Source organism: Delphinus delphis, chromosome 14 (assembly GCF_949987515.2).
Source record: "Delphinus delphis chromosome 14, mDelDel1.2, whole genome shotgun sequence".
Classification (NCBI taxonomy): domain Eukaryota; kingdom Metazoa; phylum Chordata; class Mammalia; order Artiodactyla; family Delphinidae; genus Delphinus; species Delphinus delphis.
In genome coordinates this window covers 28,811,093-28,828,618 of record NC_082696.1, presented here as the reverse complement: position 1 = coordinate 28,828,618, position 17,526 = coordinate 28,811,093, and the positions used below count along the sequence as shown (strand labels likewise).

Genomic DNA, 17,526 nt, shown 5'->3' with positions numbered 1-17,526 from the left:
TTTATCCCCAGCACTCAGAATAGAGCCTGGCACCAGGGAAGGCACCAAGTATTTGTTGAAAGAATTACCTGTTACTTCAAATGTCAAATGCCAAATGTCAGACAGACAGCCAACTTCACAGGGCAGGCAAGAGTATAGGGATCATTACTTCATGGCTGTCCTTGAGAGTTAAATTGACAAGGACTTGTTTGGATGGATTTATGGATAATGACTGACATAAATTGGCTTTAGAGAATCCCCTGGTGGCCCAGTGGTTAGGACTCTGTGTCCTTCCACTGCAGGGGGCATGGGTTCTCCCTGGTCTGGGAACTAAGATTCTGCAAGTCATGCAATGCAGCCTCCCACCAAAGAAAAAAAAAAATAATTGGCTTTAAGACCACCCTATTCTCTCTTAGAGTCAGAAGCTGATGCTATTGGAGGAAATCAAGCCACTGAGCTGTAAACTACAGCAGCCATTTCCCCGGTTTTAAATTTTAAAGAGATCTGCTATTGCCCCCTTAACTGAAATTTACAAAATAACACACATGACACAATTTCTGCAAATATTTTTCAAGGTTTTATTGCAAACCAAAGTTGGTTTATCACACACAAAAAAAGGTGTGTGGTAGGGAGGGGGGGAAAGAATTGTACATTATTATAACCATGTTAATTACAGTACATTAAAATGGTGGTTTACATTACAAATAAGCCTGTAAGTTTAAATATACTAGTGTTATAACCCAATGTACAGACTTTCTTTATACAATACATATAATTATCAGGAATGCAAAAAAGAAACAAAAAAACCCAAAAACATAAATAATGCCCATTTTACAGGTGATATTTTAAACAATGAAAACACCAGGCTCTGACTGACAACTGGGGCATTGGTCCATAAAAACCTTTTCTAAAAATAGAAATATTTGTAGCAGCAATGCTTCTTTAAGCATCTGGATACAAGTCATTGCAAGACCATTTTCGATAAATTTTAGTTATTAACTATATCTTACAAAAAAAAACAGCCTACACATAAATTTATCTTCCAAATATGGAAGAAACAAACAATGTCCCACGTTGTAGTGTCCTGCAAGTGTCACATTGATGCTTATAACTGAGTCCTTCTGTGAGCAAGCATACCACACTCATACGGCTGATCACACAGGAAAGTCCACAAGGAAAAACAGAACGGAAACACTCGGCAACAGGAAGAACTTTGGAGCTAACACGATCTCATCAGAAAAGGCACGTTTCATAAGATGCGTTATCACGGCCCGGACAGACCTTCAGAAGCTCCTTCTCTGAACAGCGTCCTCCTAAGGATGAGACCACTGCATCTGCCTGGGGCGGCCCTCTACTGCTCATTTCAGAGATAGCACCACATTGGAAGGAAGGATAAAGGAAAACCTCACAAGCTCACTGAGGAGGATGTGCTCTTCGAAAAGCTTCCAGCAAACAGTGTGCAATAAGATTGCCAAGATGTGCAAGCTTCCAGGGATGTGCAAATTCTCTTTTAAGATGTCCTGTCAGCTGGCAGCTCTGCCAAAAGGCTAACTAAAACATTTCAAAAACGCCCGTAAAATCCTTCACAACCAACCCTAAGACCATTCAGAGGAAAGAGTCCACGGGAGGTGCGTAGGAAAAGCCCAGGAAGGCCTCGGCCGCTTCCTTGACGCTGGCTGTGAGGAGGATACTGTCGGGCGACCGACCGATGGAGTTGGGGACTGGCTCTTCAGTAAACTCGGGATCAAAGTGCCGCAGGTCGCTGGGTCCACTCTGATGCAGGAAGGGAAGAAAACAGTACTCGATGTCAAGAATTCACAATGGAGACAAGAAAGGGAAATTCTCATGCAGGCACCATATGGCAACTTCCACCATCAGCAACCATTTCAAGCACAAAACCCAAAGGCCACACAAAGTTTCAACTATGAGGACCATGCTTACTTTCCGTCTTTTGCTACCGTAATTTATAAAAGGTGTGGAAAAATAACGTGAGTTTTGTTGGGACAAAAGTTCTACTTTCTTCTGTGGGTAAAATAATGGCTTACGAATGCCAATTTATTCCCTGAGGGCCCTTCCCCTTCCACCACTACCAACAGCAACTCTGACTTAAAGAAAGGCCCTCTGGGCCTGTGCACACTCATGAGAGAGATACTCACCACATTTGGGTTAAAAGGGGGAGTAATCTTCTTATTAATGAGATCATCCCAGTTAATTAGGGAGAAGAAGACGTGATTCTTAATCTCCATCTGTTGAGAAAGGAGCACGAATTTAGAAGAGTGAAATTCAAGAAGGGCGGCGAGGTCTAGGGCTCTACCCATGCAGCCCGGGAGGAAAGGAAAAAATGACTCACAAAGTCATCCTTGGCACCAAGCCTCTTTGTCCTGTCCTTCTGCAGGAGGCCCTCCAGGACGTGTCTTGCAGAATTTGTAATATTTGGCTTCAACTGGAGGGGTTTGTTCAGAATGTTGTCGTACATCTCAGCTGTGTTTCGGCTATAAAATGGAGGCTGAAAGAAGCAGGAAGATTACTTACCACTTAACTGCAAGTTTTGGAGAGCATCCATTACCAAGAAAGACTTAAACGTAATATACGAAGCTGGTTTGGACGAAGTTTATCGCCTGATAGGTTTTCTTTGCCTTAGATTTTTAAGTGTCTACATTTTCCACCCTTATCGGGGGGTAGATGTTAATAAGCCATGTTTTTCACTCTCACATAGGTTAAGTGTGGTCACACCTAGTAAAATGTGAACTTACAAAAGAAAAAAATCCACTAGGTAACGGTTTACCCTAAAATACCTATAGCTTAACCAATATGCCTCTCTCATCAGCATTTGATAAGCATACTGATAGAGGGCAAGACGTGATGATCAGGTCTGCAATGGGGCTTGTGTGCCCAGATAAGTCTGGATTTTTAAGACTAAGTCTAGATTTTTAAGACTACATTCTAGGGAGAAATGTATCAACCCAGGGCAATATTTCACGATTTTCAATGGGCTACTCACCAGGCCATAGAGCATCTCATATAAGACGGCCCCCAGACACCACCAGTCCACGGTCCTATCATAAGGCTGCTTATGAAGTACCTCAGGTGCAAGATACTGAAAGACAGACCAGGAAAAGAGAGTTCAGAGCCCCTGAAACGACGCAATCCCAAGACCAGGCATGCACTTTGAAAGGGCTGAGAGACCCTGGGTCCACTTGGAGGATATATTTCTTTAAACTACTTCCTGATAAAACTGCTGGCTTTGAGGCTGACTGGCCACTTACATGTCCTGATGTTTTGAAAGCTATTGGGCCCTCCTCAGATATCTTACTTAGGGGTTTAGAACCTTTTATAGTGTGGACCTTACAAACAGCTCACTTTAATTAAAGCACCGTGAGGCCTTGGAATTTCTCATGCCTCCAACAGCCAGTGTATTTTACTTGCACTGAACTGGACTAAATCATCTCCGAAAACAGCTTGTTCTTTCAGTAGTTAAGAGTCACTGCAGTGATCCCTTTCTGGAGGGGTGTGGACCAGGAGTTCGCCTACCTCGGGTGTGCCGCAGAAGGTGGATGTCGTGCCATTGTGTTCAATGTTCTCCTTGCAGAGTCCAAAGTCAGTAAGGACAATGTGTCCCTGTGAATCCAGCAAAATATTCTCTGGCTTTAAGTCTCTGTAAAAAAAAAAAAGGAAAGTAGTCGTATTAAGTTAATTTCACCGCATTAGCAATCCTCCGTAAAGATCACCACTAGGGCTATCGGAAGCACTTTGCATTCACTGTAGTTGTGTTAGTGAATCTAAAAGGGGGTCCTTGTTCTGTTTATCTATTCTGGATGAGGCACAATCCTCATTGGCTAGTTCCCTCGTGGCAGGGAGTCAACAGATGGGTCACATGCCGGGGACCTGGTTTTAGGTGACCAAGTTGTGCCTAAACAGATTATTTTAAGGCCCTGTCAAAGGCCGGGCTATGTCTCCTTTACACAAGGAAGGGAGTCTTAAGAGCCCTTCAGCTCACCTATAAACGATGTTCAGAGAGTGCAGGTAACCCAAGGCACTGGCTATTTCAGCAGCATAGAACCGAGCCCGTGGTTCCAGGAAGCATCGCTCCCTCTGGAGATGGTAGAACAACTGTAGGAGATAGAACAGAGTTAGCCTGGGTTGCCAAAAACCCCGGACAATGCATTGGCTCTGTCTTGACATATATAGCTAAAGAGGACAATTGCAGGAAGTGGCCCTAAATAGTTTATAAGCCATCTGAACGCTGGCAGGTTAAAGGAAATACTAAATCTGGTAACTCTTCCCCCACTAATTATCTTTTAAAAACTTTCCTCTCAAATTAAAACAAAGCAGGCTATGCATGGGACAGCCAGGGGTCAGCTCCCATCCTCTCTGCTCACCTCTCCACCGTTAATGTAGTCTAGGACAAAGTACAGTTTGTCAGCCGTCTGGAAAGAGAAGTGAAGGCCCACCAGGAAAGGGTGTTTCACGTTCTTCAGGAGAACATTCCGCTCCGACATAATATGCTTTTCCTAGAAAAAGGACAATCAAGATTTAGTGGCAAATTTCAACGTGGCACCAAGATGGCAAGGTAATGTCTACTGAATGTCTATCTCCAAGCCCATCTCATACCTCCTTCTTTTTCAGGATCGCTTTCTTTTGTAAAACTTTGACTGCATAGAATGCTTCTTCGGCTTTGTGTCTTGCCAGGAGAACCTGAAATTGAAATTAAAGATCATTTTCCTGTTCACATCCAGGGAGATGTAAAATGAGCATATGAAAGACTATAAATAATGAGAGCTTCAGATGTGAAATTACCTTTCCAAAACTGCCCTTCCCGATCACTTTCAAGAAGTGAAAGTCAGATGGTTTAGCATGAGGGTTGGATGATGGGCCCAGGTTAATTTGCTGAGAAGGACTCGGCTGGAAAATAAAAGGTTTTCTTTTAATATCCTTGCTTCAAAGGAAGATAGAGATTAATAAAGTATAGGCAATGCAAAAAGGTGGTACATCTGCAAATGACAGGGGCAGGTCCCCAGACATCTATAAACACATTCCAAACTCCTTTTCATCCATACATGCAAATATTTCAAATGAGAGTATGGAAACTGTATATAATCGTGTTGTTCTTAAGCAGAAAACTTTTATGAAATATGTCTTTTAAAATACTCCACTGACTCATACTTAAGTGCTTACATCACTTGTTTGCCATGAACCAACGAGGCATTCCTGCCTTGACGCTAATTCAAATGCTATTTTATAATTCATCAACATAGGAAAACTAACTGACTCATTTACAAGATTCTCCACGGATGCATCACGAATAGAGAACACTTACTGGAGGAGAAGGGTTGGCATTCATGAGCTCAGGCTCCTGAGGTTGGGAGATTTTCAAAATGGACTGAACTTCAGGGCTGCAGAGAAGAAAGGAGCAACGTTGAACATCCTAACTCGCCACGTGAGGGCAGACCAACACCAATAGTGAATTTCTGGCTCAACCTTTCCGGGGGATTCAGTATTTAAAAACACCCAAGTCAATTACTCAGTGAGAGAAAATAACAGCCAAAATGATAAACCCAGTTAAACACAGAGGGTGGTTCTTCAAGGAGAGAGGGGGTGAATTAGGCAAATATGAAAATTTTATTGGGACTTCCCTGGTGGCGCAGTGGTTAAGAATCCCCCTGGCTAACGCAGGGGACACGGGTTCGAGCCCTGGTCCGGGAAGATCCCACTATGCCGCGGGAGCTACTGAGCCCGCGCGCCACAACTACTGAAGCCAGCGCGCCTAGAGCCCTTGTGCTCCGCAACAAGAGAAGCCGCCACAATGAGAAGCCCACGCACCGCAACAAAGAGTAGCCCCCGCGCACCACAACTAGGCCTGGGCACAGCAACGAAGACCCAACGCAGCCAAAAATAAATACGTTTATAAAAAAGAAAATTTTACCTTGCATTTCCAGAACAAGCCAAATCAGCAAATTAATTGTAATGCTTTAAATGTTTGAAATAATTAGAACTTAAAGAGAAAAAGGATCCCCACCCTCGGTAAGTCGTCGGCTTCCTGATCAATATATTGATGAGGATGTCTTTACCGCTGGTAAATGGAAACTTCCCTACTTAATTCTATTTCCCCACGTCGCCCCACCAAACTTACTGTTTGCATGCATAGGAGTTATTGGCAATCTTCTGAATAAAGTCGTTCAGGCCCATCCTTCTCTGTTTCATGAAAGCTGCGAATTAGAGGAGAAACGTTTAGACGGCTTTGTAACATCCGACGCCACACGCACCAGTCTGATCCGCGACCTTCAAAACTTTCCACTTGGCGTAACCTGGAAGTCCAGTCGTATTCCTACACTCACCGATGAGAATTGCTACCATGCCCCTCATCCTGGAGTAAGTGAGGGTGTCCCTAGCAGCCTCGGTTTTCACCGTCATCACCACAGAGAGAGAGCACGAGGACTTGTCAGGCCCGAGAGACCGGCTCAGCCAACACTGCGCTCCGGCCGCGCCGCCGGTTTTATATGCCTTGTGCCGCCGCGAGGGCGGGACCCACAAGACATGGAGGAGGCGGCGCTGCCCGGCCCCGTCGCGACCCCGCCCCCGGCTGCCCCGCGACTTGCCCGGCGGCAAAGCGGCCGGCGGCAGGCGGTTCCGCCCCCGGCGAGAGGGGCCAGCCCGGAGCGGGGGCGGGGGACGCGGGGGGCGCGGGGACCGCCCGGGCAGGGCCCGGCGCAGGGCAGTTGTCGGCCTCGCTCGGCTCCCGGGCCGGAGAGGGGGAAACCGCCGGCGGAGGGGGTGGGGAGGGAGGGAGCGGCCGGGGTAATTTTCCACCTTTCTCATTTATTCCGCCCTGCGAGGAAATCAGAGTCGCGGCACATCAGGAAATCAGAGCGCTTTCTGCCCGGTGCGAGGCGATCGGGGTGGCTCTGTGCCCGCTCTGGCTTCTCAAACTCTCCGCTCGGATTCACTCCCGGCCCCGGCGCCGACCCTGACACTCTCCCCTAATCCGCAAGGCAGCCTCCGCAGCCCTCGCCGGCCGGCCGCGCACCGCCAGCTGAGGTTATCTGTCGGGCGCAGGGCTGCAGCGCCCGGGGAGGGCGGCCCCGCACGCCCTTATCTCCGGCCCCAGCTTGGGGCCAGAGCGCCCGGCGCGTCCCCGGGTTCCCGCCGCCCTCCTACCCCTTCCCCATCTCTCCATCCTTGGTACTACCCCAAATACCCAGCCCCTCTCGCCCAATGCGAGCAACTAGTGGAGGAGTTGGTGAGACAAATCCCCCGCGTGCCGGCAGCGGCGCTTACCCAGTCCGGTCAGCAAGAAGGACTCGCTCCGTTTCTGCGCCTCGGCCCTCTTTTTGTGCCGGGGCCGGAGCAGGGACTCGAGCCGGGCCCTGGCCAGCGCGCCCTGCATCTCCCCCATGGGCAGCGGCGGCCGGGCGCGCAGCGGGCGAGGGCGACCAGAGAACACTGACGTTTCCTTGAAGGAGCCGCCGTGACTCAGGCCGGGCAAGATTTCCTGCCCCGAGTCCCAAAACAAACAAATGGCCCTTGTGCACGGCCGAGCCGCTTCCGAAAACGCCTTTTTTGTGCTTTTGGCCCAAGCCAAGCAAGGCTGAAAAATCCCAGAACTTGGAAGAGGAGGAAGGAAGGAAAGAAAGAGGGAAGGGGGAGGGAGAGAGGTCAGGAATGTGGAGGGGAGGGGGCGGAAATAAAATTCGTCTCAGCACTAAAGGAAAAAAAAATCTGCATTTCACTTTTTTTTCCCCCTAAAGTAATCTTTGGGAACATTCAGTCCTTTCCGCATGTAATTTTCCCCCTTGCCTTTTTAATCCCCGCCTTGCCAAAAACACGTGAGGAGGTGGCAAGTTAGGGGACAGACCTGGCGTGACCCTGGGGCGGTGCGGAGTCGGCATCCCAGGCCATCGTCGACTCCCGAGGTTCCCTCGCCCGCTCCCCGACCTGAAAACTCCGCAAGGTTGCATCCCATTGTCTTCAAATCTCTTAGTTTGTGCTCGTCTTCCCTACCCCTCCTCCGGTTTAATTCAGGGTTGACCCCGCAGTCTTCTTACAGGTTTACCACCTCGATCTTTCCCTCAAGTCCCAGATAACTTGTGACTCGTTAACTCCTGAAAGATTAGCCGGGAGCCTCCTCCGCTCCAGAAAGTAAGGGAGGGAAGGAGGGAAGCTCTGCAGAGCAGCGGTGCGGTGCCTTCCAGTAACCCCGCCGCTGGGAGATGCCTGGGAGCTGCAGTCTGACCGCCGGTGGGAGGACTTGCGCCAGCGCCGGCGGGGAAGCCACGAGCACAACGACTGGGCCAGGAGCGGGGAGAGGGCTGCAAGTTACTAAGTTTGCAGGGCCGGGTACCTGGCGCTTGTCAGGGATGTCTGCGGTGCCTGCCCTGCCATGACCCCTTGCTGCCAACGGCCCTGCCATTTAAGGTTGCCTACTGGATCTGACACACTCCGAACTACTAACTGTCAAACCAAGAATACATGTGAAGCGGTTTTTCTTTGGTGCTGGGCAGGAATTTGTTTTGCAAACCAACCACCTTATTTGTCTTAACGTGATCTGTAGCCTCCACTGCTTTGCAGCAGCCTCAAACTGGCAGAAGAGAACACACATCCTCTCTGCTGGAGGCTGGCTGGGAAATTCTGCTCAGCACCCACTCATTAAAAAGCACTTACTATTCCCCGAAACTGACACTCCAACCCAAAGCAAGGTTTAGGAAACTCCAAGTCACAGCAACTGGCCCACTTCTGCTTCCTCTTTCACGGATTCTTCATATAACATGACTTTGTTATTGCCAGTACCCCCATATCCCACGCTCCACTTCAACTAGTCTAGGCCAGCCCCGCTCCCACCCGGTTCCTTCCCCTTTTGAGAAAGCAAAATTTTTGAAGAATGACCAGAAACACCAAACTGCACCAGGATTTCTGCCTGTTTGTTTTTTAAACATGAGATTAAGAAACCTCCAGCGACTCACCTCCTGTGCCCCCCCATGCCAAGTAACCCCAAATCCTCTGAAGCATCTTTGTTTTACCCATTTCATCCAAATTACCTTAATAAAAGCAGACAAACCTTTCAAAGGGGATTTTATAGCTTCCTCTTTCATTCTTCAGGTTGTCTAGGATATGAAGGTTGGGGATTCCTTTCTGGAGGCTGGAGGTAGAGCTTAGTTATGGCTGGAGTAGCCTCCCTGCTATGTGCCTGATAGGACTGGAAGTTGAGATGATAAGGGAGCACGAGTCAGAGGCGGCTGTCCCAGCTCTGTTATGAACCCCACTTTATATAAAAGGCAATTTACATACAGGAAGGGAGCAAGCTGCAAAGTTCAACACTGGGCCATTTATTCCCTTCGTTGCAACATCGTCCAGAAAATTACAGTCATCAGTGCCCTGGGTTTATTACACCCCCAGCAAGACACACAAGAAATGTAACTTGACTGATTATCATCACAAATCAGTCCAGAAAAAATTCAAAACACATGCACAGAGTTCATTTTCTCAAAGAGGCTCTGCTCGCATTCCAGGAGGAACGTGGAATTTAAGTTAGAGGGCTCTAAGTGGAACAGAGAAGAGGCACAACCGTATGATTTGTGGTTGGAACAGAAAAGTATCGTCTGCTGTGCTCCCTCCTCCCCCTACACTAATGTGCAGCCGTTGGAGACGGATGGTCTGCTAAACTTATCATTTAACGGAGAGAATCAAGTTGTTGAGACTGGCTTTTCTTCCAACCGGATACCTGATGGGTGGAGCAGGGGCCCCCTGTTCTGTCCCAGCAACCTACTAAGACTTCCGAACAGGAAGGTGACACACGGCGGCGGGTGTATGGGGTCGGGGGAGGTACGCGGGGGAACTGTGTGCGACGCGCGCCTAACTCTTCATAGGCTTTAGGTTGTCCTGTGGCTGCTATTCAAACGCTTGATCTGTTCTTCCTTCCTGTCGCCAGCCTCTTTCTTTGGTTCAGAGAGTGCTCCTACCGGGAGAAATCCGGCCCCTTCCCTCCTACACCCTGGTGGCGAAGTGGCCCGAGCTACGTCACCAGTATCTGCTTGTAAATACGAGCTAGAGGGCGCTCGCGTTCTCCGGGAGAACTACTCCCGAATGTATGATTTCCCCCACTTCTCTCCTGGGGTTTAATCAGTTCCAGATAATGCCTCCGCAATACCTTGTGAGGGCAAAGAAAATAGATAGACGGCTTGATATGAGATACGCTAATTAGTTCCCCGCTCCCCCAAGCCAATCGTCTCATTTATTCCTCATACTGGGAAAACGCAATCAAACTCTCAAATGGGAATTATTCATCAAGATGTAATGTTTGCACTGAAACAAAACAGTTTCCAATGTATGTGTATTTTAATACGAAAATTATTTTAGCTTTTCAAATGGGAATTATTCACCAAGATGTAATGTTTGCACTGGAACAAAACAGTTTCCACTGTGTATTTTAATACGAAAACTATTTTAGCTTTCCTACTTAGTGATTAAGTAAAATTTTTCCTTAATGATGAACTATAAATAGTACAACCTGAAAGCTTTACTAAGATATGATTCTTTCCATTTAATTTAAAGGCGCAGAAAACAAATTCCTGGTACTTCTCAACATATTAGAGGAAATATTTTGAAAAATATAAGGACTTAACTTTTTTTTTTACTGTTAAAATATTTTCATGTCAATATAAAATGAGATCAGGGTTTGACAAGCAAGTTTCAGAATATGAACATCGATTTCTAAAATGATTTATCTTTTCAGAAGCCTAAATATGAATGCATATAAATCTTAGGGATATAAAAAAAATGTCATGTTTTTTTTCCCCCATTTTAATACATCTGCAATTGACAAACATGCAAAATAATTAAGTTCCCCTCTTGGGCTATTTCTTTAATGTGTCAGCTGTGTTAGTCTTCATTCCTTAGATAAAATGTCTTCCATTGATAACAGGGCAATATGATTATTTTGTATTGCTCAAACTGTCATAAATTCTATAACAATCCTGTGCTGCACCATTTAGGTTGCCATACTTATTGTTTTATTGGTGAATGCGTACGGAAATCTTTTTCCTGGAGCATCTCCAAAGATAGTACATAGAAATGCCAGAAAACATAATTATTACTCTAGAGAGCAACAAAATGGATCAGTTTTTGTTGAAGGTTGTCACCAAGTGCATTTTTTTTTTACAGTATTCATCAAATACAAAATGATGATGATAAATGAGCTAATTCCGGATAACTGTTATAGATCAGTAACTAGCAATGGTGGTTAAATGTCTATCTATAGAACACAGGTTCTATAGTGACTATTACCTTCCCTATTCATAATTGTCAAAATCGACATGCATAAAGGAATTAGGAATGTGATACAGCAGATAACTAAGAGAACGCATTATCTAGAATAATAGTGTTGAGTTATTAAAACCCACAAAACTACATGCTTTATTTACACAGGGCTTATTTTTTTCCCAAGGCAGTGATGTTGAATAAGCAAGACTATACACTATAAGAATCTTGGAATAGGGTTTTGTTAAATAATCTACGTGTAGCCGTCTACTCGGCAGACCTTATGTTGTCTTCTCTAACAGCATTTTTTCATTATTAAGGATTAAGCAATTATTGTTATTTTTCTTCTGAGTTGGACAGATGATAGGCAAAATTGTGAGGTAACAAAACTTACTTATAGGACCAGATTTATCTCCTTCAGTTAACCTTTCTTTGTCACTGAAGTTGACTCCTATGCCTCTCCCACTTCCCACCCATGGCAGTGACATACTCTCTGGTCCCCCAAACTCTGAAATATTGCCTCCCATCCTCCTTCCCACTAATGCTAACTGCCTCAAAGCCCTGCTGTCAGCTAATCATCACAGGAGGTATTGAACTGATACATCCTTCATTCCTTCCCTCCTTCCTTCCTGCCCCACTCCCTCCCCTCCCTTCCATTTATTCATTCGTGCAAGTATTTAACAAGCATTTATCAAGTAAGTACAGATATTAAGATCAAAGGACACAGATATGAGTAATCCCGTTATCTGACTTGACAGAAGCACTCATTCTAAGTAGGGAGACACACACGTAAATTATGATACAACACGATGAGTGTTAAAACAAAGGTCTGAGCAACCTGCCATAGAACAACAGAGAGGGGAATTTTCTACTGGGGAGAGGCAGCAGACTTGGAATTTTTTTTTGTTTTAATAGTTATTTTTTTATTTGGTTGCCCTGGGTCTTAGTTGCGACCGGCGGGCTCCTTAGTTGTGGCATGCGTGTGGGATCTGGTTCCATGACCAGGGATCAAACCTGGGCCCCCTGCATTGGGAGCATGGAGTCTTATCCACTGCACCACCAGGAAAGTCCCCAGACTTGGAATTGTTGAGGAAAGTCTCCACAAACAAAGGATATTTGGCCTGATCCTGGAAAGGCCAGCTAGGTACACAAAAGGGAAAGTCATTCTGGGCAGAGGGAATAGTATGGGCACCAAATTTTAAGGTGCTATGTAGTATCTCTGGCATAATTTGGAAATATGGTCCGTACTCAGACCTTACACACAAGCAAATGTACATGGCTCTCCTGCTGCTACTGCTGAAGTGGATAACAGCACTTTCAAGTGAAATAAAAAAGATCTTAGGGACTTCCCTGGTGGTCCGGTGGCTAAGACTCTGCGCTCCCAATGCAGGAGGCCTAGGTTTGATCCCTGGTCAGGGAACTAGATCCCACATGCCTCAACTAAGAAGTTAGCATGCCGCAACTAAAGATCCTGCATGCCACAACTAAGACCCGACACAGACACATAAATAAATAAATATTAAAAAAAAAAATCTTAGCTGACACAAATCTGCCTCTCCTCTCTTTCTCTCACTGCCCCCCACCCCAATAAATATGGAATTAATAATGTCTTAGAAAACATACCCGTTTGAAGGACTGCTGATTATTAGCCTGCATAGGCACCTCTGTGTCTGATACGCTCTAGGCCCGGTGGAACTCATTCATTCATTCATCCACAGATTCTTCTAGAACTATGCATCAGACATTGCGCTAGATGCAGGAGATACAGTGGTAAACATGATCTCACCTGGTGAGAGGCAGGTGGGGAACTACCTACAAAGGTAGACGGAGCCCTATTGTGAAGAGATCTTAAAAACCACCAAGGAAAATCCCTTTTAAGAAGGAGAACATTCCAATGTGCTTTGAAAAGTTAATTCAAACCAAATGTGATCGATCACTCAGCTATCATTCCTTCAAAGGATATTTGCATTTTTTTTTACACTACCCCTACCTCATTGAAAATGAACAAATTTACACACACAAACACATAAAGAAATGTTGGAAGTTGGAATGGGGAAATTTATGTAGTTGGAAGATAAAAGTTTAGACAAGCATAGTTATAACCCAGCATAGGGATTAGCAATCTGTCAGAAGTGATAACACCATGTTCTATGCCCATCCCTTCTGGAAAGTTAGGCCACAGGGAAGTTGGTGGTAGGATGCGGACATGGCTTTGTAGTAAATTTTTAATTTTAATCAGGGAATAAATTAAAGAAGGGAGGCCAGTGGCAGCTCTTGACATGGGAGGAATGGGAATCTAGAACAAACCAACGGGTCTATGTTGGGTTGAAAACTCACTGTATCCCCATCTTTATAATGCTGTCAATGTCTGACGTAGCATAATCCAATGAACAAGAAATAAAAATAAAAAATGACTGTCAATTAGAATACAGTATGAAGGGTAAGGAATAGCACATATTCGATAGCTTTGTATTTGGCTCTCAGGATTGACCTGGAAAAAGACCTCCAAGGTATTTTCTGTATGATTATGAAAAATAATTCAGGAATAAATTGGACAATTTTTGAAATCAAAATTCAGTATTATCTGTGACTTTCTAAATTCAAGAGGACTATGGCTTTACTGAAAGCTTTATATTTTATTATTATTATTACTTTGGGTTTTTTTTTTTTTGAGCAGAGAAAGGTTTATTGCAAGGTCATGCAAGGAGACGAGGTGGCTCATGCCCTGAAAAGCCTTGAACTCCTGGCAGGGTTTCAGCAAAGCATTTTTAAAAGCCAGGTGGGGGGTGTGTGTCGCAGGGTAGGAGATGGTGCACAATTCTCTGATTGGCTGATGAGGGAACAGGGTGGGGTCACAGGGGTTAACTTTATCAGTCCTTACTGAAATCCTTATATATTGTTGACATAGCTTTATTATTGGGCATTTATTGCTAGGCATTTGCATTTTAAAAGGCCTTGGTTGATTAAAAAAATGAATTTGTAATGATAAAATGTCAGATGTTGTCGCAAGGATCAAGTCAGAGGGCTTTTGGCTTTACTCCCTTTTCTCTGTCCAGGATGAACCCTCATACACACCTACTTTCCCTATGTGCCTCACAGCCCAGCTCAGAGTTCAGGCAGCACAGGGCTTGGAATTTCTTTGCAGGCCGAGTTCTTCTTGGGACACACATATTAAAGTTGTAACAGACATGAAAGCAATATAAAGGGCTCTCTTTCACCCCAACTGTATTTACAAAGTGCCGATAGTAAATAAGGAGCCTGGATTTCCGATGGACATCTTTTGCCAAACAAAAGTGAAACCCGAAAGCTTTCATTTGCTCAGGGTAAGTAAATCTCTCTCCAGTCGACTCCATTTCTAACCCTATAATTAATTTAGCAAGAAGCAACAGAAGCTCAGGCCACCCTTATGGGCTGTTTCCTGTAAAGCCTGCCTACAAATTGCAGCAACGAATTAAGATAAATGTCATAGTAACTCGTAGTGGGAAAACCAGGAGGCACGGGTGGCTGGCAAAAGGTTGAATGGCATCATTTTTATGTAAAGCAACTTTTAAAAAAATGTTTGTCACCTCCCACGACAAGCTCAGCAGTGACAGTAATGTGCTGAGGATAGAGATCTTTGCAGTACACTTAAGTCAGCTACAACCGAGGCTCATTACCTGTGAGAACTTAGACAAGGTATTCTCTACATCTTTATCTCTTAATCCGTATAATGGGGATACTAATACTTAATGTAAATTGCAAAGAAAAGTAATTGAAATTAAGAATTTAAAGTGCTGACTCAAGTTGGAATCTCACATAGAAAATATGACATATCTTAAAAAAAAAAAAAGAAGAAAAAAGAAAATATAATGTGTCTATGTTCCTTACCCCACTCCACACATACCACAGCCACAAACAGAACACATCATGTAATGCAAAGGGCTCCAACAAATCAAAATAATACCGGTTATGTGCTGTGTTTAAAGAGCAGAAACAGTGTGGGCCACTTAATCTGCTGGGTCAAGGTCAGACTAGTTGGATGGGAATTCCTTTAAAGGCCTGAAAAGGTGATCCTCTTCGTTTTTTCGAATTCCCCCCTCCTCTCTTGGTCTCCACACAATGTTCCAGAACAGGCAGTAAAGACCTAAATGCCACGATAACAGAATAAGTGCTTGTTTACCACATGTTTGAAGTAAAAGTTAAATTTAAGGTGAAAAAGCAGAAAGTAAGGCAAAAGCTAAACCAGAGGAGTTTTTAATTGTTCAAGGTGGATGGAAAATAATAGAATGTAAATATGGGCCTGTTGAGAGGGTAGAATCATTGAAAGCAGGTCAGAGAAAGCCAGCAGCACAGAGGATGCTTGTTCTAGGTCGTTTAGCTTATCCTTGAGTTACAGAAAGAGGTACAAGCACCAACTGATGGTGGCCTGCTGTTTTTAATCCTTCAGGCCTCCACAGAGCACCTTTTTTGTGCCGGACACCGTGCTAAGTCCTGGGTCTAACAAGGATGCCCAAGACGGACAGCGTTGCTAAACTCAGGGAGGGCAAAGTCTGAATTTATTTTGTTAAATTGAACAGCGCTTTCCCAAAAGCAAAAGTAAGCTTACAGATATTTCTACTTTTCCTAAGGCCCTGCTATGCCTTAATGCCATTAAAATACAGACTTGGGCATGTTGAACCCTTTAGATTATTCATTTCTCAAGTGAATGTGCTAGAAGTTCTCTTGCAGCTCTAATATTGATTCTACAGTTCTGTGATATCTGGGAAAAGATAAATCTAAAAAGGAACTTCTGAATGCCCAGAAGCCCCTCATGTGACTTCCTAATTCAGCTAATGCTTTGCATGCCTCTCCCCTCCCTCCATTGTCAGGGACTTTGTGCTACTATTCTAAATCTCCGGTGACTCCCTGGACCTTGAGTTCCCTGAAGACCAGATAACACAAACAATTCAGGTTTCTCTCCTGCCTAACAGTCTCCAATCAAACATCACTTACACAGTGTCACTTATTCTGTTTCCGTTACTTGCATATTAGTTTTATTAGCTGACTTTCTGAGTGTTTGCTGTTTGTCTCCCCCAACTAATAAGTAGTCTCTGTGAGCCAGGGATAGTACCTATTTTTCCTTTTTTTTTTTTTTTTTTGCGGTACGCGGGCCTCTCACTGTTGTGGCCTCTCCCGTTGCGGAGCACAGGCTCCGGACGCGCAGGCTCAGCGGCCATGGCTCACGGGCCCAGCCGCTCCGCGGCATGTGGGATCTTCCTGGACCGGGGCACGAACCCGTGTCCCCTGCATTGGCAGGCGGACTCTCAACCACTGCGCCACTGGGGAAGCCCGATAGTAGTACCTATCTTGTTCTCCAGAGTATCCCTGGTGCCCCAAAGAGTACCTGATCCGTAGAAAATGCTTAATACATGAAATGGTTTAATAATGTGCCCCTTATATATTGTTGGGCATAAGATTTGTTCTCAACCAAATTTAGTTTTTTTTTCCCTTCACCAAATAATCAAGGGTATGTTTCCCTAGCAGTCACTTGACACCTCACTGTAAAACGCAAGACAAAATCAAACCAAACAACACCCCACTCAGGCTTAACTATCATATTACATATTATATTATGCTACTCAGTTGCTTCAGAAAATTGAGGGACTAGATTTTATACATGAGGTACATGAAGATTTTGAAATCGAGGCTTTGGGTCCAATGGGATCATTAAACAAGCATATTGAATAACCATTTTTTGAGAGAACTAAAGTAGATGCCCTTTTCTACAGACAACATTCAATGGATAGTTCGTCAAGTCCAGAGAATCAAACCATCGGGAGGGTAGCCATCTAGGTTTTCATCTGCCCAGGCTGGGAAAATGTCCATTTAGCCTCTTGTTCCAAGGACCACAGAGGAATCTTCCAACGAGTCAGAAAAATGTATCCTCCTTTTACTTTCCTTACATTGCCCCTCAAATTCTCCTTTGCCCCAAAATTCTTTGCTGTCTATAAAGATAGAATTTACAAATGAGAGTCCCATTAAGTTTCATGATACTTTACTTCTGTTTTCATCTAAAAGCCTTCTGCTCTGTTCCTGTTATGAGCCTCCCCAGTATTTTTAGGGGCTGTACTGATCATGTTCGTGAGCCTTGACAGTTGACTAAGAACTGTTCTTTAAAGAAAGTGTTAACAAGCATAGGCCGGTCAGAGAGGCAGCCTGGTGCTCTCAGGGTCTCTTCTTGGCCTTCTATGATTGCCCTGCATAATCTCTAAAAGTAGATGATGGTAGCAAAATGTCACACTGTCTCTGCAGATATGTAGGAATAAAGGGAGGGAAAAT

General features: G+C 44.8%; 1 protein-coding gene across 4 annotated transcripts in view; it reads right to left on the bottom strand.

Moving 5' to 3' along the window:
• Positions 1-539: 539 nt before the first annotated feature.
• The window catches only part of SGK1 (serum/glucocorticoid regulated kinase 1), a 110,911-nt gene continuing 93,924 nt past the window's right edge, over positions 540-17,526 (bottom strand). Inside the window, exons 1-12 of one of the 4 annotated variants that reach the window (XM_060029934.1) lie at positions 9,032-9,173; positions 6,110-6,185; positions 5,297-5,372; positions 4,777-4,881; positions 4,591-4,674; positions 4,359-4,490; positions 3,977-4,089; positions 3,511-3,634; positions 2,981-3,076; positions 2,330-2,485; positions 2,136-2,225; positions 540-1,752 (exon numbers count right to left, since the gene is read on the bottom strand). In XM_060029934.1, coding sequence (XP_059885917.1) covers positions 1,585-1,752; positions 2,136-2,225; positions 2,330-2,485; positions 2,981-3,076; positions 3,511-3,634; positions 3,977-4,089; positions 4,359-4,490; positions 4,591-4,674; positions 4,777-4,881; positions 5,297-5,372; positions 6,110-6,185; positions 9,032-9,065 — 1,254 coding nt within the window. In that variant the 5' untranslated portion in view covers positions 9,066-9,173 and the 3' untranslated portion in view covers positions 540-1,584. Of the gene's footprint in view, positions 1,753-2,135; positions 2,226-2,329; positions 2,486-2,980; positions 3,077-3,510; positions 3,635-3,976; positions 4,090-4,358; positions 4,491-4,590; positions 4,675-4,776; positions 4,882-5,296; positions 5,373-6,109; positions 6,186-6,314; positions 6,433-7,254; positions 7,632-9,031; positions 9,174-17,526 lie in introns of those variants that run through there. The other 3 variants (XM_060029932.2, XM_060029933.1, XM_060029931.1) reach the window with 3 other exon arrangements.